Source organism: Micrasema longulum, unplaced genomic scaffold (assembly GCF_059751315.1).
Source record: "Micrasema longulum isolate JH-2025_06_02 unplaced genomic scaffold, ASM5975131v1 h1tg000418l, whole genome shotgun sequence".
Classification (NCBI taxonomy): Eukaryota; Metazoa; Arthropoda; class Insecta; order Trichoptera; family Brachycentridae; genus Micrasema; species Micrasema longulum.
The window spans coordinates 200,416-215,859 of record NW_028277618.1 but is presented as its reverse complement, the minus strand read 5'-3'; the positions used below and the strand labels follow the sequence as shown (position 1 = coordinate 215,859).

The following is a 15,444-nucleotide window of genomic DNA, read 5'->3' as shown; positions in this document are numbered from 1 at the left end:
AAGGAAATTATGATGGGTCCCCGTGAATAGTTCTCGCCCTCCAAGCCCAGGTCTATAAAGAGCCTGGCTGCTGTGTGGAAGACGATAGTTGTCAGACGATAAGGTAGGGGGCGAGCTCTTTAACATCCTCAGGTTCAACCAGTGGTCCCCCGAGGATGAGGCTCCTTTTATGAAAGCATCACATTCACTTAGAATGTGTATAGGTGTTTCTTCATTTGCACTGCAGAACCTACATTTAGAAGCTTAGAAATGGTTTATTTTGATATGCTTTCTAACATGCCTTAAAAACGCATTTTATTTATCTAATGTTTATTGTTTTAAAGCCTAAAAAAAACGGTGTTTTAAAACGGCAAATTCGTATGATTTCCTTACTTTTTATCAAACTACAGCCACAAAGCTTACACGTATTGTAGGTCCGCAGATCTTTAATTTACTGGATCAGGTGACAAAGGAGTTTAAATCATTTTCAATATTTTTATCTAGTTTGATTAGTTCGTTTGCTCGAACGGGAATGAATCAATGCGATAGAATGTGGAATAACTAGTGAATGACCAATATATATGTATAAATGTAATAGGTAATAAAATATATAGTATATTAATGATACGTATAAACTTAATATGTATGTTTAAAATATAAATATGTATATGTATGTTTATGAATGCATTACAAGTGCCCCGACTCAACACGGATTTTTTAGCGAGTCGGGACAAGTTCACATGCATGGGTCATTCCTGATTGTGTCGCTATAAACTGTGTTTCTGGTCCCAATTTATTTCATTATTCGTTTTATTGGGTAAACAAACAGTATGTACAGAAATATTGACAACTTCTTTGTATATTGGTATAGGACAACGATGCACACACCAAAAAAATATACACTTAAGATAATAATTTAAATTATGTTGAATATAACAAATGTAAAAGATAAGAAATTAAAAATATGAAAATAATAATTAAATTAATGAAATATCTGCTTCTCTCAATGTTCCTATGATTTTTGACTTTGCATACATTGTCATAAAAAATATCAGCCTCGGTTAATATATTGTTATATTGCTCGCATATTCTAGCTATTGTAGATTGTTTTAAATAGTTTGTTGACGCATTGTCAGTGTAAAACAGAAGATTTTGTCTTGTCGGTCAAGATGGCACACGGAATGGAAGTCTTTCAAGTAGATTAGGAGAAATAATTTGTTATTTAATAATTTCTATAAAAGTAGCTGTTTTAACATTATTCTTCGATGTTTAAGAGAGTTTATTCCATGTTACTGCATACTTTCAGCATAGTTAGAGAAGTTAAGGTTTCACCGGTAGTCGACCTGTTCTCACACAGTACGCACCTATACACTTACTCTGATACAAATACACACAAACACACCCATTTACATACTCGTATATTTATATATATACGCACGCGCACATTTTAAAATGTACCATAATTTAATACGTATGTTTTTTTTTTAGAAACTTCGCTGGTGTGTTTTTTAATCTTATCTTTACTTTGTAATTTAATCATAGTTGACTACATGTTTCTGTAAAATATTTTTATTGTTTTGATTTTTTAACCTAACCCTAACAGATTGGCATTATTGAGTATATTTTATTTAATAATACTCAATCAAAACAATCTTAAAATCTCTTTAAGTTTACAAAAGTATAATTATGGCATAATCTAGGCGGGCATCGCGAATAAGGTGTGACAACGCCGCTTGCTTTTTAATGCTTACCTTTGCTGTAGGAACACATCGACAGTACTGTTTAATGAGATTATGTTCACTGTTCTGAGGATCCTCGGCAGTAGGGGAATTCCATCAAGAATTGTCAATAAATAATTTTAATAAAAAAATGAGGCTTTATAAGTTATCCAAAATAATAACAGACGTTTGTTTATCTAGATAACAGAAGTACAATTATCAATTCAGGACAGAATGGGAAAACTGTAGACTGCTGAAATTTATTTTCGCATAATTTATTTTCGGAAACGAGGGTAAAAAAGAAGTTAAATGTGGAATTCAGAGAGGCAGAGGCTCCAAATAACAAGGTTAAGTTGTTTACTAAAGTAGGAACGGGGTGTGCGTGACGTCAATACCAATTGATACGTTAACACCTAACTCTCGATTTACCGCGATAGATTATGTAATCCAACTAATAATTGATTATTTGCCTGATCCGAAAAAAATCGTTACTTCTTTTGATTTTGAACAGCGCAATGAGGAAGTTCATTAAGTGTCTCGGAAAATTGGATTTAAAAAAAGTTTTCTTACACGCGGTAAAAACTGAAGCATTTTTATTTGTTATTTTTTTTTCCATACATATATTTAAATATAATTTTATTTACAAAAAATACATCTGAAAATTAAGCTATAACATAAATTGGAAAAAATGCCCACAAAGACTTCAGCGTCTGAGCGTGGGCCATTCCTTTTTAATTATTAATAAGTTTATAGCATATTTATTTATTTATATACGGCATTTCTGCCATTTACATATATGTAGTATAAAGAGTGCTTAAAAATAAAAATATTTAAAAAAAAATCGAGTATGAAATATTAATATACTCGTACTGTAGACATTATTAATTACTTGAAATACATATATATTTTAAAGAAATTATACAATAACAAAATACATTAATCAATCAAATTACAACTATTCCAACTCAATCTTCTGAAGATAAATATGAGATATCTTCTGCTCTTTTTGATAAAAATATGTTGGTCACTTTATTTTTTAAGTTAGGCAGAGATAAACTAAATATATCAAAATGTGATGCATATTCATTCCCGGTATTCTGTAATCTAACAATAGGTGAGTTATATTGAGCTACCGTTCGACAATTTTGACAATAAAATATTGTAGATGTTCTGCTTAATCTAGGTGGTACATAGAATGAAATTAATTTCAGTAGATCAGGGGTATCAAACATTGGTTTTATTATAAAACATATAAATATGGTATGACATGACCATGAAAAGAAAAGAAAAGAAAAACAAAATTAACATATGCTGATATTATGAAAACAGGATTTGTTTGCAGTGTGCATTTTATTTTTAATTTTAATTGCTTTTTTTAAAAAAGGTGTCTAATTTAATTGTACCGCGAATATTCTAAACGAAGTATAAACGGAAATGTTCTGAATCAGGTAGAAGAATTTGTGTATCTGGGAAGTATGTTTACTAGGCATAGAAAGACTGAGAAATATATTGAAAGGAGGGTGAGTGCCGGGAACAGGGTGAACAGTGCATTGATATCTACCTTGGCAAACAAATGTTTGTCGTAGTAGGCGGAACTAACAGTTCACAATACAGTTCTAGTGCCAACCCCTTATGTATGGGAGTGAAGTATAGCACTGGAAAAATAATGATGAAAGTAGGTTAAATGCTGTCGAAATGCAATCTCTCAGGTGAATGTGTAGTAAAACGATGCATGATAGGTGCACAATTACGAGATTCGTGAACTATGTAAGGCTGAGACAAGCATTATCGACAGAATCAAGAAAAAGCGAAAGACAGCAAAAGAACGGCTAAAAGGACCTACGATGCGAATGTTGATGGATGTAGAAAACGAGAAAGACCGAGAAAGACATGGCACGATAAAGTCCATCAAATAATCTAAGATGGACATGTCAAGAGTAGGATAATCGGCGTGCGTGCATGATAAGATGTATGAATGTAGAGAAAGCGAGGTATGTGTGTAAAGACAGAGTGATGTGGCGTTCTATCCTCTCTGTCTACGCCTACGGGGAAACGGCGTTATGGTTTTTTTGTTTGTTTTTGTTTGTGCGTTCTCGAAAATGTATGAAAAAAATAATAAAAATGAAACACTTTGTTGGACCACGTGCCTCAAGTTCTTCTAAATCGTATTGTGATAGAATTTCGAGATGAATTTAACATAACGCCCAATAGATTTTTATAACATCTAAGACTTGTAAAACAGACAACATGGCTACAGAAGCTGTGAGTAGCGAGTTTTGACATTGACCAAAGTAATAGAGCTTTACGTGGGGTGGAAGTGTGTCAGTGGTAATCTGCAGACTCGCCAGGGCGGCGCCGCCCTTTCGTCGCTGGAGCGTCATTAATTCGTATTGTAGTTAAGAGATGCCAGACGCACAGGGAGGTGAAGGCCGCCTACAATATACCAAGCCAGCTCCATACTTTTGATATATTATTTTGTTTATATTGAGGCGATTTGACAATGGCGTAAATATACGTAAAAATAACAATTTTTTACTGTCTGCCATTTTCTCACATTGTATTGTATTTTTTGCTAAAATTTTTATTATTTTTAGTCCTTCATTGATTTTCATGCTTTGAATTTATATTTATCATTTATATCAAGATCTTTTTTTCGTAATAAACTAGTTACTGTTTAAATAAATACAGGTTGACACGCGCATTAATGTAAATACAAATATCCACAAAGGAAAACGTTACACACATATCAAAAAGACACATTCATGTTTGAATTGACACATGCATAAAATACAACAAAAACTGACACTGGTGACGAAAACGTCGAAAATGACAAAAAAAACAAACATAATTATAAGTGACACGTGTTGATTCTAACTTACATATGAATATAATGACTCATTTGTAATGTGATACATGTTAAATGAAACATATCACAAACAAAAAAATAACAAACATTTTTATAAGTGACACGTGTTGTTTGTAACTTACATATGAAAATAATGACTCACATGTGATACATGTTAAATGACACATATCATAAATAACACAGCCCATAAGTTAAACGTATAAAAAATTATACATTGTGTCAGTGCACATGTCATAAGTGACACAAGAAAATGACACCTGCCATAAGTGAAACGTGACAGCAAATGACATATGCTATAGGTGCCATATTTTGTATGTGACATCTGGCAAAAATAACGCGTCATGATTGACTTGACACACATGTAAAAGGGGACACGAATAGAAAGAAAGAGCCAGGTCGGTAACTCACCCACGTCACACACCAGGCTGCCGGGCTCCAGACCCGCCAGCAGGCCGTGCACGCGCGGCCAGGGCCGGGCGCGCGCGGGCTGCCGCTGCTGCTGCTCGTACACCTCGTGCACGTAGGCGCGCTCCAGCGCCACGGAGCGCGCCGCGCGCTCTCCCATCCTCGCGCTACCATCAGCCGCGGCGCCGCCGCCTAGGACAGATAAAACACAACGTAAATACGTACATTAATAATTAAACGAGTGGCTCCTAAGAATTGGAAGGAGTCAGCGGGCAGAGGTCCTGAAAATTTTATGCTAAGTTCAAGAAATTTTTTTTGGAGTTGTTTCAATATTCCATTGATCCAAAACTTTCAAAATTTTCCTTCTTTTAAAAAACACGCGCTATTCTAGATTCAAACTAAAGATATGAACTCTTTTTATTTTGTTTTGTTTAGACAGTAGGAAATTGCAAGTGGCAATAAGTCCACCATTTAACTATGTATACCTTTGTTATTATTTTTGAATTTGTGGCATTGATTACGGTTAATAAAGATATTTATATATTTTTTTTTTATTATTATGAATGTAGAGGAAGCGAGACCTGTAAGCATAGATAGAGAAATGCGGCGTTCAATCCTCTCTGCACACCCTTACGGGGAAACGGCGTGATGGTTTGTTTGTTTGCTTTTTGTATAAAAAGGTTTCTAACTTTTCACTAAGCTCTTTATTGTACCATTTTTAATACAATTACAAGTTTTAGACAATTATTTTTTTATACTTACGCACCCACACACACGCACCCTCTCCCTCATTCATTCCCACACGCACATGTATCCCCACCCTCATTAATTCACGCATACACACATTCACATACACATGAATACAAATATACTTATATATTATGTGTCATTACATTTACCGTGGATTTTTTTAATTGGCTTTAGCATTGTTAATATTTTTCTACTTATTTTGTTTATGTAATAGCTGTAAAAATCCCAAATAAAATAAAATAAAAATAAAATAATAATTTCTGTGAAATTATGAGAGGCTTTAAGATGGATGCCGCATAACCCTTTAAACTATGAAGTTGGCTGACGTAGCGCCCAATGTAAAAAGGTTAAGATTCTTGGAAAAGGCTTAAAATACCATCTGTTCATATTAAATAATTTAACCTGAACTTTTTAATGAAAGTCATAGCACATGAGATCTACAAACGAAAATGTTTGATACTGAGATTTGAAGTTGTGTGAAATATATTGAAATCGTAAGAAGCCGTATGCACAAAGTGTAAGTCGCAAGGCACAAAGCAAAAACTAAAACTTCCTTAATAAACGCCACAGTGACAGATGGGAGAAATGCCTTCTCCACTTTCCGAGTAGTTTTCGTAATGAGAAAGTCGCTTAACATACGCCGTATACGGGTAGTAGGGGAGACCGAGGAGAGTTGCAACAGAGGAGAATTGAAACAATGGCATTATCGAGAAATCTATGATCGATGGCGAACTGGGAACATCGCGCATTCATTGTTTTTTTGACGTGTCACTTGATGGAGTACGCAAAAGCAGTCTACAGAGAGTGGTTGTGCGTATACGACATCTGGACTGAAAAAATACCAAAAGTAAGTTTTTGGCCAGTATTTTGATAGCCTGTTATTCGATACGTATTACGTGAACGCTGACGTGATATTATTTCCAATATGCACCACTGATTGTTAAGTAAATAACAGCATTTATCAATGTTTTTCCTGACCAATTACATTTCTTTCCCAACCTTCCCTTAACCCATTCTTATGGTACCTACCTCACATCAAGATAGAAAAAAATCAAAATTAGAAGATTTGAATTTAGAAAAAAACAAAACAACATTTTTTACACAACATCATCGTTGAAAACATCGTTACATTTCTAGTGCATTTCGTCATCCAGTGTCCAAAATTGAAGAACATTCACATCATATCAAAGGTAAGTGTCCATTCCAGGTTCCTATCCTTTCTTCATATATACCCAACCTATCACAAAACTAAATGAAATTCGTTTTTCGAAGTCCGCCTTTTCGTTAACACCGAGTATTCAAGTTTTAAAGCGTGATATTGTTTTTTATAGCTCACCTCTAGTTTAGAGTTTAACAGTCATTATTTTGGACAAGGCCTGATTTTTGGGCCTAAAAGAGTTGAAACAGCTTGTTTCAACTCTCCAAGTTTATTTATTTTGTCAATATTATTGTTAGTTGTTCTTGTTTTAGAATGCCTAATCAATATGTACAAAATAATATATTGCTATAATTTATGATAACTGCACGATAAAGTCTAACCAATATATTTTTATTGATGAACATACCAATGGTTAACAAATTACAACAGGGATGGAGAATACCTTAAATAAGGGAATATGGAAGTCTAGACATTTACAGGGCTTATGACCTGTCATTGGCTGGTTTAAGTGGCCACTTTACACATTGTGTAACATTCACCATTTTGCCTATGTTTGAACATCCATATTTCTGCAATTCTTTCATTTGTTAATTTTAGTGAAGTTAAAGAGCTGAAACCTTTATTGTTGTCAAGAGATTCATCTGACTGAATTATTTCCCATACTAGGCAACGCCTGAAAATGCCTAGACTTCCATATTCTCTTATTTAAGGTATTCTCTATCCCTGTTGTAATTTGTTGATCTTAATGAATCTCAAGGTGGTGAAATCCAGTCTTTTGTAGACAAACATTTGGGCAAACTCAAATATTGTAACACCAATGGTTGATTACAGCAGTTAAATTTGTTTCACACGTATTTTCCTAAATTAATTTTCTTATTTTTAAAAAAAGTGTTGTTTTTATTTAGAAAATTCATTATAATCCCCAAATACCAAACTGTTACAACTTACCTCGGTACTAGGAGAGTTGTGACGCAGGGAGTTTTTTCAGTTTTAGCTAATTTTCTCATTGACCCTGATTTTTTTTTTGTTATTTTGTTTAGATTATATAATGTATAAAATTGGCTACATTAACATATGAAGTTCATTGAGGTAGGTTTATTTTAGAGATATACTAGGTAGTGAAAAACTGTTTCAACCCACCTCGGTCTCCCCTACATACACACACATCTACCGCACACTGTACGTATTATGCGGAAACAGCGCGAGCGGTCAGGGAACTAATTCCATTTTTTGATATCATAAGAATGTCATGTATTTTGTTGATAGTTTTTTTTACAGTTATTACTACTACTACTTCTACCATCACGCCATTTCCCCACGTCTATCCTAGCATATATTCCTAGCTTTTTCCACATTAGCACATCGTGTCATACATGTCCTTCGGTTCCGTCTACTTTTGACATGACCAGACTTAAGGTTTTGGTTTATCTGATCATGCCACGTCTTCCTTGGTCGTCCTCGTCTCACGTTACCGTTCATTTTCACCATATATACTTGTTTTACTATTTTTTCGTCGACCATTCATTCTACATGACCAAACCATCTCAGATACCCTTTCTTAATCTTATCAATTATGCTTGACACAGGTTTACTCTCTCGCCTGATTTCATAATTCGTAACCCTGTCATACAATGATTTCCCACACATTCGTCAAAGAGATCGCATTTTAACCGCGTTCACTCGGCTTTTATCTTTCCTTTGCCAGTTCCATGTTTCACTTCCATATATAAGTGTTGGGACTAACATTCCGTTGTACACTGGCAGTTTAGCTTTGATTGACTTTTTTTTTTAGCAATTACTGTGCTTAGTGCGTCATTCATTTTGTTGCCCACATTCACTCTCCGTTGAACGTCTTTTTCTACTCTTCCATCTCTTGAAAACATGCTTCCCAGATAAACAAATACTTGTTCAAGACATTCGTTGTTTACATATATTTTGCAGTCAGTAACCTCACTCCCCCTTTCAAATACCATCACCTTTGACTTATTTTCGTTAATCGCCAATTCGCTATCCAAGCACAGTTATTCAGAAGAAAAATATATAGAAAACAAACAAACGAATCATGACGCTGTTTCTCCGTGGGGGTAGGCAGAGAGGATAGAACGCCACATCACTATGTCTATGAAACATAATGTCATTCAAGCGCTTGAATTTTAATTTTATACCTGTCATGTAAAAACCCTCTGGGCGTATATTTTTTGTACTGTTTTGATTGATTTGCGGCTTCGTGGTGTAGTGGTCAGCGTTTGTCTGTCATGCAAGAGATCTCGGGTTCGATCCCCGACATGGTTGATGTTAAATATTTATTGAAAAAAACGGTGTTTTAGCACTAGAATATTTCATAATCCCTGGACAGGCACCTGAAGCGTAAGACTGATCATCTTTCCTTCATGTAACAAAAAGTGATCAATATACGCTGCGATTAGTGTACCAATGCAGTGCCCTATGCACCATTAGATGCGGAAAGGGAATGAAAAAGAAGTTATTAAAAAAATTACATAATTGATACATTTAATTTTCTCCATACAATCTACTTTTATTTTTTTTAAATGTTACAGCTGTTACTTTCCAAAAAAGAAACTAGCTCTTGGGCTTGGAGAATGACTTACACTGTTATATTTATTAAGTCATTTGTAGTTAAATGATTTCCAATATATTTGAAAAAAAAAAATTAAATTATACGAAATAACTAGCGGACCCGACAGACGTTGTTCTGCTATCATCTTGGAAAAATACTTTTCACCTAGGTACTTGTTTGTGATTAAATTCCAAAACTAAAAATTGTTGATATTAAAAAAATATTGAATTTAAGTAGGTACTTGTTTATGGTTAAATTCCAAAACGTAAAATAAATATTTTTTCAAATATGGCATTCTTTTTGCAAAAGTCAAACTCCGGTCGTCTCACCAACAAAGTGGTGTACTTATGTCGAAATACGATTTTTTTTAATGTATTAAATTTAATATTATTTTAGTGTTACCCAAAATCTAATAAAAAGAAATAAATGGGTAGTAAAAAAGGAATTTAAGGAAAGAATCTGGTTGAGATCCACAAAAAACAAATGCTGTTTGTAAATATTCAAAAACAAACTTTTTTATACACAAAAAAACAACATCTTTCCATTTTTTTGCAAATGCATTCTCCTCGAATGCAACCCTTGTAGATCGATGAATAAAGCATTTATGCTCCTAACTTATTGTTTACATATTCGATTGAAGATTTTAATATCTACGAACACGCACAGCTCAAAGATCTATATTTCTCTGAAAACCGCACGTAAATCGGTTAAGCCGTTTAGGAGAAGTACGATGACATCACACGTACAGATGAATTATATATATAAAGATAAGAAAACAGACAGCAATAATACAGTTATACTAATTAAAATAGAAAGCTGTTTATATTCAGGTTCATAAAATTTCTTCGAATTTGCATTGAATTTATTTACTGTAATATTAGTTGTTAGTTCATTGGGGAGACTATTGTAATTTTTAATTCCTTTGAAAATAAAACTGGTCAAATAAATAATTTGATTCTTGTTTGTAATATGAAAAAAAAATGTGTTCATTGTTTATCATTTCTCAACGTCAAAAAAATTCCAACTGTTGTGTAGATTTGATTATTCACTCTTTTCACAAAGGACTCTCAGTTTCACTTTTCTATGGCTGGCTGCTTTCTGCATGGCTAGGTTCAATTATAGGCAAGCAGCGCGGAATAAATGAAGGGTCAGCTATAACAATGCACATAGGCAATTATTTGGACTTCCTAGGCACTGAAGTGCCCTCGAAATGCTTACAGCGGGACGGGTAAAACGCCTTTAAGAACGCCTGAAAAGCTCCAACAATACGCTTCTCCGAGCCACTGCAGGGTGGGTCCACTCACCCCCGTTCGAGCGATGGCGATGGCTCCAAATGATGAGACCGCTATAAGGACAGATAGTAAGAATTTATTTTATTTTATCTCTTTTATTAACACATTACAACAGAGATAAAGAACTTTTTAGAGAAGGGAATATAGAAGTCTAGGCATCCACCAGGCTAATCCGTCATTGGCTGGTTTAAATGGCTACTTTACACACTGTGTAACATTCAACATTCTACCTATATTTGAACATCTATATTCCTTCGATTCTTCAATCTGTTGACGTTTGTGAAGTTATATATATATATTGATATTTGAAAATCTCAATGTAAAATCTATAAAACAACTTTATGTAAAAGCTTTGTTACTATACGCACGTAAACATTATTCTCTACCTTCCGTTACAAATACAAGAGTTACTAGATACTCCACTCTGATGCTGCAAAAAAATAATAAAATAAATACAACCTTCGGTCAAAGAGGATTGGCCAACTACTCTACTTCCATTATCCATAAGGACAATTAGTAAGTTCTCACAATATAAAATTGCTATTAAGAAATGGATAGTGGAGGTGGGTTGCACACGGATCGATAAGTGGATCAAGTCAAATAGGTAAAATGTGTACACTGTTTATGAAATTTTTTCTATTGGTCTATATTTATTGGTTATGTTTTTTATGATTATTTTAGTTTTTTATTGTTTATTATGTTAATGATAATTAGGTTTATTAGATTAATTACGTTTTTTTATTGTTATTATTGTGATAAGGTTTTTAAAAAGTTTTGTAATCATTTCGGCAAATTGATCATGTCCAATCAATTTAATCCCAGTCAGTAAAGAACTCACTTCCCTCTTTTCTCAATCCAATAAAGTACATATTATGTACTTCTGGATTACTTTCTTTCAGCACAAAGATGCTAAGGCTACCAGATTTCAGAGAGCTCCTTCGGGCAGCTTTTTTCGTTTGACAATGAGCAAATTTTCCGTGTATGTGGGCACCGCCAAGGAGACTTATATCCTCAGATGCGGTGTGCGTTATGTGGTGGGCAAGCTGTTATTATTGTGTTAACTTTGTTAAATAGCTAATCTTAGGCATGTTTCACATTTTGTAAAATGTTTCCCTCAGCACGGGACACCCCAGTGAAGGAACATTATTCTGCATAAAGAAAAGAATACACACAATGTAAAAGTATAAATAAATAAATATGTATAGTTATAAAAAGTAAGGAGTATCTAATGCAAAAATGTGAAAATTAAATTATAATTACTATGGCGACTGCTTTTCTTGACATTTAGCTTGCCAACCGCTGGCTAAATGCAATAAACAGCACAATAAATAATAAATAATAAATACTAAATAATAAATAATAAATAATAAATAATAAATAGTAAATAGTAAATAGTAAATAATAAATAATAAATAATAAATAATAAATAATAAATAATAAATAATAAATAATAAATAATAAATAATAAATAATAAATAATAAATAATAAATAATAAATAATAAATAATAAATAATAAATAATAAATAATAAATAATAAATAATAAATAATAAATAATAAATAATAAATAATAAATAATAAATAATAAATAATAAATAATAAATAATAAATAATAAATAATAAATAATAAATAATAAATAATAAATAATAAATAATAAATAATAAATAATAAATAATAAATAATAAATAATAAATAATAAATAATAAATAATAAATAATAAATAATAAATAATAAATAATAAATAATAAATAATAAATAATAAATAATAAATAATAAATAATAAATCATAAATAATAAATAATAAATAATAAATAAATAATTAAAAATAGCAGTTTTGGAAAATTTTCCATATTTACACCGGTGAAATTCAAATACGTGATTGCGCAGCAGGATCATACGTCGCGTAACGTGAATGTTTTAACATTTAATATCAGGCGTTCACGGATGTTCCATTGTGATAGCGAATACGATAAACAACCATGGTGAGAAATTGTTATCACGTCGCTAGTTATTTGTGATTGAGCTACTGTACTCTAAATAAACGCCAATTTTGTTGGCACTAAAATTGAAATTGGTGGACAATTGTCATCTTCGCCTTTATTTTTTTAAAAACATTCGTCGCGATCAGACGTGACGCTACGTAGAAAAAATGCCGTTGGGTGTGAAGAGAAAAAAATGCAGCTGTTAAAAACAAAACACATAAATATATCGTTTGTTCGTATAAATGTACAATCCAAGCTATTAAACAATTGAATATTGTATATTTTACAATCAATCCATGACATTTTCACACTGTGATCAATATAATCCTATGCAAATTCTAAGCGTAAAAGCACACTAGCAAATATTGAATAAGTGTAGATAAACAGATACATTGCAGAGTACAAAGGTTACTATAAAAATGTATTATGACTCGAAATGTGATAATTACTCTTTTGTAAAAAAATGTCTAATGTCCAGTACTAGTGCTGCGGACTCGCGGATCTGAGGTCCGAGGTTCAAACCCCCTCTACCTCAACTTGGTTACCTTTTTCTAAGAGTGAGTCATTCAAAACTTGTTAAAAATGGCCCCAAAATCGAAAAATTTGGGTAAATCGTAAGAACGCAAATATTTTCTTTAAAAAAAAGTGCAATCGTTTAAAGATTTATTTATTCACACAAAGATGCACATTACAAAAAAATAATGTGGTTTTAAATAAAAGAGGCCAAGAGCCCTGTGTTGCGTTGGGATACATCATGGAAATTAAAATAAAAGCGTTTTTTTCTATCTATTTATTCTGCTTGTGTAAGAAAAGGTTTTAAGCGTATATGTTGTTGTTGTATATTTAGTTATAAAGGTGCAAAACTTGCTTTGTTTCTTTATATGTGTTATTTTCTAAATGCTAATATTATTTATGTCCCGAATTGAGTTGTTGTAACTCCTGGGAATGTAATTCAACGTATTATACTTGTAAAATACTTTGTGTTTTTGATTTAAAAAAAAAAAAATGATGTTTATGAAAATTATTACAAAAACATAAATTTAAATCAACATTTGGAGTATATAAATCTATTCAATGTCTCGCAGCAATCTCCTGTAATAGTCTCTTCCCTTAGACAAAATCCAAACTTGTACACTTGTCTTTTTTTTTTTTTTGTCTATATTTTATTTAATAGTATAATTATACATTTTTAAATTTAATTATACATATTAAAAAAAAAAATCACTTGTTATATTTTTACTAAAACTAATTCATATCAACAATTTAATTAGCAAAGTGGCAACTTTATCGAGTCTATTTTTTAAAATCAAAAACTTTGTTCCAATAAAGGAAAAATTTTTAATGTATGAAGCATATGTAAAAACTAAAATATGTTATATGCAACTACTATGGGGAACAGGATATCAAAATGACATAAACAGACTACAAATACAGCAAAATAAAATATTAAAGTTAGTATATGACCTTCCCTATCTAACAGCAACTAAAGAACTTTTTGAACAAACTAAACAATTAAACGTAACTGAACTTTTTAAACTAGAATCTTTAAAATTTATTCATAAATTAGCCACTGATGTAATTGTAGACGAAGAATTAAAACTTGAAAAAAACTGTAGTAAACATGAACACAATACGAGAATTTCAGAGAAATATCATATACAATCTTTTAAAACGAGAAAAGGACAATCGAGACTTATAAACCATGGACTGAAATTATACAATAAACTACCAGACAAAACTAAACAAAAGACTCAGACAACCTTTACAAAAGATGTTAAAAATATTATCATTAACAGTAGAATGTAAATTTCAAAAGTGAAAACATTTTGTTAAATGTATGTAACCCGTAAGGGTTTATCAATAAAATTTAAATAAAAAAAAAAAAAAAAAAAATCCCACCAAGCCACTTTTTGTAGCTTGTTGGTGAAATGTTGGTGTTCTTAAAAATGGCTTTCATTTTAGAAAACGTAATATGTTCATCCAAGACATTAAACACTCATGGGGCTACAAAACATAATTTTTCTGAGCGAAAGTCGTACGTGTTTTGGGTATAAAATAATTCAAATTACAGGAAAACCTCGTACGAGCATTTGGCTGTGATCTCCTTGTAACCGCATGGCCAGAAATGTGTCAATGATCCTTTTGTAAAAAAGTGTCTCATGTCCAGTACCTTTATAAATTGAAACAATGTCTCAAATGGAAAAGTTGAGGACATCGAAGCTCACTAATTTTTTTTTGTACATTTATTAGGGGTTTAGGATAGACTCCGTGCAAGATGAAGAGGAAGAAAGGAAAATAATAAATAAAAAGAGTGAGAGCTTAATAATAAAATAATAATTACTCCCGACTATTTCTCTACTGTATTGTATTTGGCCAACGAGGGAGATATTATTGATTTAATTAACAATATTGGGAGATAAAAATTAGTGGCTATTTTTTTTTTTTTTTGTTATTTTTATTTATTAAGGAAAAACAACAGTTGAAATATAAGAATACAGAATATAAAAAATATTACATACATCCAGTTAATTTTTTTACAACACTGTATTAAAAATATTTAAATGGGGAAAAAGTAAATCACATTTGGCTATGTATCTATTTTCAGTAGTTTTTTTATGTAGATTATTTTTTTCTAACAAAACCCGTACTTAACACGTTGTTGCAGTAACCTTAATAGACACAGATCGTGGATGCATAGAAATATACAGGCGCATT

The 15,444-nt window shown here is 32.0% G+C and overlaps 1 protein-coding gene across 1 annotated transcript in view; it reads right to left on the bottom strand.

Moving 5' to 3' along the window:
* The window catches only part of fid (class I SAM-dependent methyltransferase fire dancer), a 90,445-nt gene that overhangs the window by 27,830 nt on the left and 47,171 nt on the right, over positions 1 to 15,444 (bottom strand). The window contains exon 2 of the mRNA XM_088226280.1: positions 4,972 to 5,160. Within this exon, the coding sequence (XP_088082406.1) occupies positions 4,972 to 5,128 (157 nt within the window). The 5' untranslated portion in view covers positions 5,129 to 5,160. The remainder of the gene's footprint in view (positions 1 to 4,971; positions 5,161 to 15,444) is intronic.